General features: G+C 30.2%; 1 protein-coding gene across 1 annotated transcript; it reads left to right on the top strand.

Annotated features, from left to right (window-relative positions):
• Nucleotides 1-7,631: 7,631 nt before the first annotated feature.
• Nucleotides 7,632-10,112, top strand: LOC107867206 (cytochrome P450 81Q32). The gene is made up of 2 exons (XM_016713352.2): nucleotides 7,632-8,674; nucleotides 9,403-10,112. The coding sequence occupies exons 1-2, from the start codon at nucleotides 7,778-7,780 to the stop codon at nucleotides 10,024-10,026; spliced, it is 1,521 nt and encodes a 506-aa protein (XP_016568838.1). The 5' UTR covers nucleotides 7,632-7,777; the 3' UTR covers nucleotides 10,027-10,112.
• Nucleotides 10,113-10,552: the final 440 nt, after the last annotated feature.

Below are 10,552 nucleotides of genomic sequence, written 5' to 3'. Positions count from 1 at the left end.
AAAGTGTGAAGATGCTTTTGTATTTATAAATTTAGACAAAATCATCTTTTCACTATTTTTCTTTCAATTATTATTTAATTATATTTATAATATTAACTGAACTCCTAAAATATATATAAAAAAATATATTTGAATTAAGGACTCCTAAAATATATGGAAAGAGATTCTTTTACATCTTTGTTTATTGAAGGTAACTTTTAAAAACTTTTCATACGTATACAAATGCACCTTTTAATTTTAATCTAAAAATAAAATTTTAAAATAATATAGTTTGGTATAAAAGGAAAAGGAATACGAAAGTTCTCTATAATCTTTCTATAATATATTAAAAGTGTGAAGATGCTTAAAAAAGTAATTTAAATTTTTTACCTTCGTTAAAAATCTCCGCAATAGATAAAAATGTCTTTTTATTTGTTATTTTAATAATTATTTAGAAATTAATATTTAATTATTCTCGTAATATGTAGGCCTTAAAATTCAACTAAATTTTGATTATTAAAGTAGATGTAGAATTTGAAATCTACTAAACTTTTAATTTTCAATTCTTTTCCTTATTTAAACTATGCAAGAGTCTTAAATTAATATTTGAAATGAAAAATAGTGTCTACCAATAGAAGTGTTATAATCCAAGTAAACAAGAAATGCTAAGCCCTGAAGTATATTTACTATTTTTTCCGTCAAAAGAAAATTGCTACACTAATTTTCACTAACCTTAAACATGTTGTAGATTCTTTTCAATTTTTACATTGTAACAATATAACACCTTTCATATGCATGTTTATAGGATGACTAAAAACAGACAAAAGCCTATCTATTTAAGAGTTTAAATTCCTTTTTTAATACATATTTTTGTATGCTTATTTGTGTTCAACCTTTCTTGATCTATTCCAATATTTTCACTACTAGCAGATTTTGCTGATGCAAAGAAAAAATATAAATTTACTGAGTAGCTTCTTCTTCGTGAGTGTTAGGACCAACAGAAATAACAAATCAAAATTAAGGTATATGTATGTATGTGTATATATATATATATATATATATATATTAATATATCTTATTCTTTCATGAATTAAACGTGTTGAAAATTTTAGTATTTAAGATTTTAAAATCAGTTGCTTACTTCTTCTTTTTTTTTACAATTATTGAATAATGATGCTTTATTTTGATGAATATTTATTGTAGATTTTGTGATATAGTTGTATTTAACTCTAATTTACACCTATTTTACGTTTTCTCTTCTTATTTTCAGAATTAGAATTTCCAAAACTAGAATGAGATGAAGATTTTCGTTCACAATATTATCTACTTTAAAGAAGAACGATCTTTCTTATCAATAAGGGCCAATTAAAACAAGATTTGTTATTTTTTATTTTGTTTTACTATCAAATTGTAACACTTCAAACATTCGAGTTAGATTTATTTATATACATTCCACATTCTGTGTAAATTATATCAATTGTATCCATAGTTATATCATTTTAATTTATATTACCTTACATATATGGATTTTCAATTGCTTTTCTTTGCATGTTTGAGATGTCGTTCTATAACTTCGACAGTTTTTCTTAATTAGTCTAAAGTTGTTTATATATATTTTACATTCTACGTAAAGTATATCAATTTTATTTGTAATCGTATTTTTTTAATATATATTACCTTACATGATTTGATTTTCAATTGTTTCTCCTCTCGTGTTTAGGGTGTCGTTCTATAACCTTGATAGTCTTTTTTAATAAGTTTAAAGTTTTTTTTTTAATACTTTTATATGATTTTATATAATTTTATATGAATGTATTAATTTTTGTTCAAGTGTTTTCATATTTAAAAAAAAAATCATCAATTTGCTTATTAATTCAAACATGTTTTTTTTTATAATATTAAAATAATTTTATCAAATTGAACTCGTTGAACGAGGTACACGCGCGGGATGCGTAACCTAAGACTAGTAATAATAAATACGTAACCCTGTTATAATAATTAATACATATAGCATTCTTAATGTTCCCAAGTCCATCATCATAATTTTATATCAATATTTTAACTGTTACACACCATATCAAAGTGCTACACGTTAACTGTTAGCTTATCAAAAATTTCACGTCTCACAAGATATCACTAGACAAAACATACCACACATCTGCATAGTTAAAATATGTTAATCTAATATCCTTTGTAGTTTACACAATATTACTTTAATGAACATGAACTTCCCACTTTCAACCCTTTTTTTTTCAGCATGTAACAAGATTTTAATAAAGAAATATTAAACTTTATTTTTGTACCCTAAAAAAAAAATATGCCAATCAATCTTATCTTTTCCTTTTCTTTTGTTGCGCCTACAGTTGTTTTCATTAATGAATCACGCTTTTTTTTTGGTCAATAAATAATGACAAAATTAAAATTTGATTCAACTCACTAATAAATAACAATATTAAATTTAAACTAATCAATACTAATAAAAAACAATACTCATACAAACAACTATTTATACATGATTCTTTATTCACTAACTCTTATCAATAAAAATAAATAAATTAAAAATCATCACTCTTTCATGTTTATGAGACCACCACCAATCAAGTGATTAATTTCTTCAGGGTGCTCAAAAAGCCTACTGCTTCCAAGCTTGTGATGTCAACATAATTTTCAGAGAGAAAGTTAGCCTCGGGATTTCTCTCTTTCTTCTTTATTGATGCTTGATAAAGATCAATCAAGTGTTTGAGAGCACGACAGTAACGACTTCCAAGCTTATGATGTCAACATTGTTTTTAGAGAGAAAGTTAGCCTCGGGATTTCTCTCTTTCTTCTTTAGTGATGCTTGATAAAGATTAACCAAGTGCTTGAGAGCACGACAGTCACATGAATAATGTCCTTTTCCACCACACCGGGAACAAGTAATTGCTTCACGTTTATCTTCTTTTTTTTTGTTGTTCGATGAATGATTAACACCCGTAACAGGTTTCTTTCTTGGTCATCATGACCACGACCAGGGCTGCGACCTTTTCCACGCCTAGCATGGTGAGCGCACATCATTCACTTAAGGGAATGATGCAGATCCAGTTGGTCAGTTCTCATGATTTTTCATCAACAAATCATTATTTTGGTCAGCCACGAGAAGATGAGAACTCAGCTCAGTATACTTCTTGAAACCTTTTTCTTGATATTGTTGCTGTAATAGCACATTCGAGGCATGAAAAATGGAGAACGTCTTTTCTATCATATCATTATCATTGGCTGTATCTCCACATAGTTTCAATTGAGAAAAAATTCTAAACATGACAGAATTATATTTATGAACAAACTTATAGTCTTGAAATCTTTGATGCATCCACTCATATAGTGCTTTCGGAAGGATGACTATCTTAAGTGATCAAACCTTTCTTTTAGGCTATTCACAATAAGAGTGGATCCTCAGTAGTAAGGAACTCAATTTTCAGAACTTTGTCAAGATGATAACGCAAGAAAATCATAGCTTTAGCACGATTTTGACTAGATGTTGTGTTTTCATTCTTTATGGTGTCTCCAACACCCATAGCATCTAGGTGGATTTCAACATTCAACACCCATGAAATATAGTTCTTGCCCAAACTTTGAAGGGCAACGAACTCACACTTCGTAAGATTGTTAGCCATAAAAAACAGAAGAAAAATAATAATACCTTAGCCTTAGCCTTCAAATTTGAGACGGTAGAGTCTCGTGATAACGTATTATAAAATAAGAAAGAATGGAAAAGAAGAATAAAGAATAGAGAGTAATCATTATTTCTCTTGAGGGATAATTTACAAAAGCCCTTTTATTTATAAAGAAAATTTGCTCCTAGTTTCACACTAAAAGACAGATACATCAAATCTTGATAGACATCAAATAGATCTTGATACACATTCACTATAATTGAAATATATCATAACAATAGTCCTATTTATGTTAGTATCTGATATGGTAATATCTATTATTTTTTATTCTCTTCATTATTGTTTTGAATTATTTTTATTTTAAATTGAGCTTTATCAGAAATAACTTTTCTATCTCACATCTGAGGTAATAATATAAATTGTGAATTGTTATCCTCTCTCTGCAGATTCCATTTTGTAAAAATATACTAGGTTTGGTGGTATTTTATTGTTGCTTACTTTCTAAAAAGTTCAAAATTCGCTTTTTAGTGTCTTCCTCAAAATTTGAAGTGTTGCGACAATCAATCATTATATTGAAGTAATGTCATACTATTTTGATATCATTATATCATCTTACCAAATTTTTCATCTATATTTTATCATTCTAATTTTATTCTATATGCTTTTCATTAAAATTTTGTCATTGTTGATATTCTTACTTGATATTCTTGTTTTAGTTATTATTACAATTCATTAAATTTAAATATATCAACTAAAAAAATATGATTTTACATCTAAAAAGAATTAAAATTTTCATATTTAAAACTTCTAGGACGGCATGACTTCCTGGTTTCCATAATTCTTCCTTTTAGTCCAAATTAAATTGTTCCATAACTGCTACAAATTCCTTTAGCATCCCAAACAACCCCACCACCCCCACCACCCTACCCCCACGCCCAAAAAAAAAACTATAGTAAGGGAGACTTCTCTATGGATGGAGAGGTAATAGAACTAAATTTTGTTGTTTTTTTGATTAATATCTGTGAATAATCTATTTGATATTTTATTTATCCTATTTTGATTGTCAGAGTTATCTATTACATGTTAGTTGGAGGTATCTGTTGAAATCAATCAAATTTGCAAACAGTTAGGCATCCAAAAGAGAAACATAGTTACAAATTTTTATTGTCGATCAATATAATATCACTATCTAATTACAAAACTGTTAAATCAAATAAAGGCATCTATGAGCTCTCTTTGAATTCTTTGTAAGTTCAATCCCTGCTTTAATCTCTTTTTATATTTGTGTTGTGCACTTGCAAGTTGCAACCTTGTTATCTACAACTTTGTCCTAAAATTATTTTCAGTTTCTTGCCTTCCATGTGTGATAAATCATAGGATCCCAAATTGCATAACAGATTGTTTTTGCATTAAACTTTAATTAGAGTCTTACACTTCTAATAATTTAATTTAGTAGCCCCTTTTGCCTTCTCTTTGTTTGACATGATCACATGAATGAGATCTAATTTAAGGATTATAACCTTAGTTTAACAAAAAGGTCGGGATAGAAAAAAATAATAAAGAAGAAACAAGTTGACTCTTCTCTTTTTCACTGTTAAGTGCATGCCTATGACAAATGAACATTTATTACCAGTGATGTTAGGGGTCCCTACCATTATCCCAAAGCTAAATCTATTTAGGACTTTATTCCAATCACGTAATATGAGTCTTTCAAATAAATTCAGTAGAAAAAATGGAACAAATAGAAATAAAATAATTAATACACATGAAAAGGCCAAGTGCGTTTGTTTTTCAACTCTACTAGATTTCTGCAGTACTACAACCATATTAATAGATTACGTTGAGGTGTTAAAATTAGTCTAAGAAATTATAATTTGCCTAATACATTTAAGTTTTGGTTGATTATTGACTTGCCTATTTATGTTTCAGTCAATCAAAATTTAGGTTAATATTTAGTTCAAATCAATCCATAAGAAATTTTATCAAAAGATTTCGAAAGACGTTTTATTTGATATGTTATATATACTCACAATAAAGAAGAGTACTAATTTTATAAAATACTAAAAAGTTATAAAAGAAATAATGAACAAATAAAGCAAAGAAATAATGAACAAATAAAGCAATTAAAACTTGAGTTGAGGTTGGATTATGATTTACTCCCTCCGTTTTAAAATAGTTGGCCCATTTTGACTTGGCATTCCCCTTAAGAAAATATTTATTAGGGGTTTATTTTACCAAATTAGCCTTATTAATCATGCTTTGAAAATATAAATTTGAGTAAATATACTTTGTTTAGTCATTTAATGTTGAGGGTAATCAGAAGGGACAATTAAATTGAAACAAATATTTTTAGAAAGAGGACTAATTAAAACGAAACGGAGGGAGGCAGTATATGTTAGCTCATTTTATACCAAATTTAATCAGTATTGACTCACAAATATGCAGGCCAATTTAATCTGCTTAAATTAATTCAATGCAATAACAACACACACGCAAACAAACAATAAGCGTTTAAAGAAGAATACGTAAGGTGTAGCATATCCATGTCATTATAACGTTGAAATCAAGATGCAGAAGCAAGTGGAGGACCATGACCTACCTGTCAATGAAGCAAATGAAAACTATGAAAAATCAAAATTTAAATCTCAATGTTAACAAGAAAACATTAGATAATTATTTTTTCCATCACTTAGTGTTGATAGAAGGTAAACGATCAATCCCAAAATCAATAACTTCACTAAAAATGTTCAAAATTTAATATGCATATATATATATATATAAATAAAGCAACTTTTGTCCTACACATATAATACAATTTTCTATTTGATCGCACTTAAATGATTTAGGTGGACTTGGTGCTTTTCCTTTGTTTATTATTCTTCTTCCTCCTCTTCAAAAACTTTGCTCAATGTTGGTTAACAGAGATTCCATGGCTTTTTATATTGTAAATCATCGTAAATTTCGATTTATTTTTGGGTTAATTCCGAACTAAAAAAGAATAAATTAAAGGAAAAATTAACATAAACATACGATCTAACTTATCATATTTACACTAATTTTCATCCTAACAAAGTAATTTATACAAATTTCAACTAATTATGTATCTTTGTTGTATGTATAGAGAGCTAATTATATATCTCGATAAACGCAAAATAAAAAAAAATGTATCGGAAGCTAATTATGTGTCTTTCCAAAGGAAAAAATATTTTCATTGGATGTATTATGCATCTCGACAAGTTCAAAATAAGAAAAAATATATCGGGAACTAATTATGTATCTTTACAAAGAAAAAATTGTATAATTATATGTTTCAACAGACCCAAAATTGATATTTTTAGTAATTATGCATGAATAAACTTTAAACTATCGAGATTTATATATGTTGTTTATCCATTATTAAATTGAGATATCCACGAGCGAAACCCATTACCCACATTAAACCAAAAATGTATGTAGTTTGGGACCGTTAGGCCAAACGTCATACAAATATTGCAATATCTTTATTTTTTATAGCAACTTCGTCAAATATGAACCATGCCAACTTTTAAATTTGTCTCAAGTGTTTGGGACTGCTAGGCCAAACATTAGATATTCATGTGTGACCCCTTGGTCATATGATAGACCATACCAACATATATAATTTTCATGTTGATCTTGTATTTACACACTTCGATTACAACTAGAAAAAAAAAACCATTGAACTTTGATTATAACCCCAAAATAGGGTGTTTGTAAATAAATATTAGAAGCAAGTTGAGGCCATTGCTACAAAAAAAAAAAAAAAAAAAAAATCCTATGTTGTATAGCCTGGACAAATGAACCTAAATTAGTGTACATCCAAAAATTGCGTCTTGCCATATGTCATCAATCATCCAATTGCCTGAATAAATTCAAAGGTCCTCTTTATAGGATGTTTACTTTGTGTATATTTAATTCCTTCATGTTTGTTCACAAGGATAACTTTTCTATAAATAATAAATTTCTACAACTAACCTACATTATTAGGGATTAAATAAATCTTAGATTACAAAGCCAAGATTTAATAATACTACTTATTTATTCTTGTGTATGGTGCACATATATGTTAATACAAGCTAATGAGACTTTGATAATTATCAGACATAATACTACAATTCTGATCATCCATGGACATATATTTGTATTTCCCATTTCTGTTCTTTGTTCTTTATATCATAAGCTATCATTTTCTTAACAAGTTAAGAAACCTTCCACCTAGTCCATTTCCAGTGCTTCCTTTCATAGGCCATCTCTATTTATTGGGTAAACCTTTCCATAGAGCTTTATTCAAAGTGTCGAATCGCTATGGTTCAATAGTTTTTCTTCAATTTGGATCGCGTCTTGTTCTCCTTGTCTCATCGCCTTCAGTAGCAGAGGAATGTTTTACGAAAAATGACATTATCTTTGCCAATCGTCCTGATTTTCTTAGTGGTAAGTATTTCGGGTACAATTTTACTAGCCTCGCGTGGTCATCTTATGGAGAGCACTGGAGGAATCTTCGAAGAATTTCCTCTCTTGAAGTTTTTTCTTCGTATAGAATTCAGACACTGTCTGGCATCCGTTCTGATGAAATAAATTACCTGATTCGGAGACTCTCTATGGAGAGTTCGGAAAAAATTGTGGAGATGAAATCGTCTCTTTTTAACTTCACGTTCAATGTGATATCGCGAATGATTGCAGGGAAAAGGTACTATGGAGAGAAAGTAGAGAACTCGAAAGAAGCAAAGTTGTTCCAGGATATATCAAAGGCTACAACAACCACTATTCCAAAGGCGAATATTTTGGATTTCTTGCCATTTATGAGGTGGTTTGGATTGCATAGTGTTGAGGAAAAGATGAGGGAATTACAGGAGAAGAGAGATAAGTTTATGCAAAAGGAAATAGACGAGCATCGTCGATTAAAGACAAGTGGATCAGCAGAGGTTGTGGCAGGGAAAAAGAAAACAATCATGGAAGTCTTGTTAGATTTACAGAAAACAGACCCTGAATACTACACAGATGAAACTATTAGAAACCTAATGTTGGTAAGCCTATCAGAACATTGATCTATATGTTTTGTTTTTTCTTTTGTTACATGCAGATCCACTTGGAAGATTATTTTCAGTATTTTCTTTGCTTGTTGTTCTCTTGAGTTAATAATAATAACCCCTGTGAGCCGAGGGTCTATCAGGAACAGTCTCGCTACCTCTGAGGTATATAGGGGCAAGGTCTGCGTATACTCGACCTACCACGGACCCTATTTTTTGGAATTATATTTGGTATGTTGTTGCTGTATCTTGAATTAATAATATGACGAGCTTCAGGTGGAACTTAACGCAAATTGGTATACTGCTGGTGTTTCTTAACAATTAAAAAGACATGCTTAGCTGAATCTAAATGCTTCTGTACCAAGATTCCTTATGTTTGTTTCACAACGAGTGTCTCTTTCCTAATTTGAGAACTCTTTAATTTCAACATCACACGTTGCATGTTCATGATCACGAGATTAAAGGACATTTCTGATACGTTATACACATTTAATTTAACAATATTAAATTCTGTCTCAAGTCAGACTTAGACAGACATAGTATAAGCATGTGATATTGACTATTCCAATTCTACATATGTATACCTACCCTGGATATAGATCTTGAAATGAAAGCTATAGTGGAACTTTCAAAGTCATTGACCCTACAGAGTGTCTTTTCTTCTATGTCTACTGCTCCTTTGAATGTTGAATAGTTTTATACACACTATTTTCTTATGTATGCAGGTCCTTCTCCAAGCTGGATCAGACACTTCAGCTGTAACACTAGAATGGGCTTTTTCACACTTGCTTGACAATCCAGAAATTTTAAAGAAAGCACAGACTGAAATCGACAACCATGTTGGACAAGACCGGTTAATTGATGAATCCGATTTGCCTCAACTTCCTTACATCCGATGCATCATCAATGAGACATTGCGGATGCATCCAGCAGCCCCTTTACTTGTGCCTCATTTATCATCAGAAGAGTGTAAGGTTGCAGGCTATCGAGTTCCACGTGGAACAGTCCTATTAGTGAATGCATGGGGGATACATCATGACCCTAAGGTATGGGCGGACCCTGAAAAGTTCAATCCTGATAGATTTATAGGCTTTGAATGTTTCAAAGAGAGCTGCAAGTTTATTCCGTTTGGATCAGGCAGGCGAGGTTGCCCCGGTGAGAACCTAGCAATCCATGTCATTGGATTGGCATTGGGCTCACTTCTGCAATGCTTTGAGTGGGATAAGCCCAACAGGGAGATAATCGATATGAGCGAAGGCACTGGATTCACACTTTCACCAAAGGTTCAGCCTCTATTGGCAAAATGCTCTCCAAGACCACACATGGTTAAACTTCTTTCCAAAATTTGATCCTAGTAATAAGTAAGTAATAACCAAGCATCTAATAATGTATGCCATTACTTCCACATGAATAACTATACATTTTTAAGATCTAATTTTCATATTCTATCATTTAGCAACCTAACTTTATAATGACAAGTACGAAAAATAAAGAGGAATCGTGGGGGGAAGAAGAGCAAATCATTTTTTTGAAGCAAGATTGTAGCAAATTAAAGCATAACACCATATAGGCAATAGAAGTTCAATGTTGGTAACTATGATCTTGCAGAGTGTTCAATTGTTTATAGAGAACATCGATTTTAGGCCTTGCATTGCCGCGCTATCAAAAAGATAATATGCATATCTCAAATATCAGAAATATTGTTATTATTTTACAGAGTCATAGGGCTAGTAAATCATACATATGGAAGCCACATCTAAGTTCAATAAAAGTGTCATAACCAAAAGAAGTGGTATACATGTTAGAATAGTTGACTCGATTAGTCTAAGCTTTTGCACAAATTGCTCTTTTTAGGTTACTCTTTAGAAACTGAAA

The sequence above is a fragment of the Capsicum annuum genome, chromosome 4 (assembly GCF_002878395.1).
Source record: "Capsicum annuum cultivar UCD-10X-F1 chromosome 4, UCD10Xv1.1, whole genome shotgun sequence".
Taxonomy (NCBI): domain Eukaryota; kingdom Viridiplantae; phylum Streptophyta; class Magnoliopsida; order Solanales; family Solanaceae; genus Capsicum; species Capsicum annuum.
This window is presented reverse-complemented; position numbering and strand designations above follow the sequence as displayed.

Excerpts from the sequence above, each read along its gene's own strand:
- LOC107867206 (XM_016713352.2), top strand. The coding sequence starts at position 7,778 with ATGGACATATATTTGTATTTCCCATTTCTGTTCTTTGTTCTTTATATC. Across the intron at positions 8,675-9,402 it reads CTATTAGAAACCTAATGTTG|GTCCTTCTCCAAGCTGGATC; the intron begins GTAAGCCTATCA and ends TTATGTATGCAG.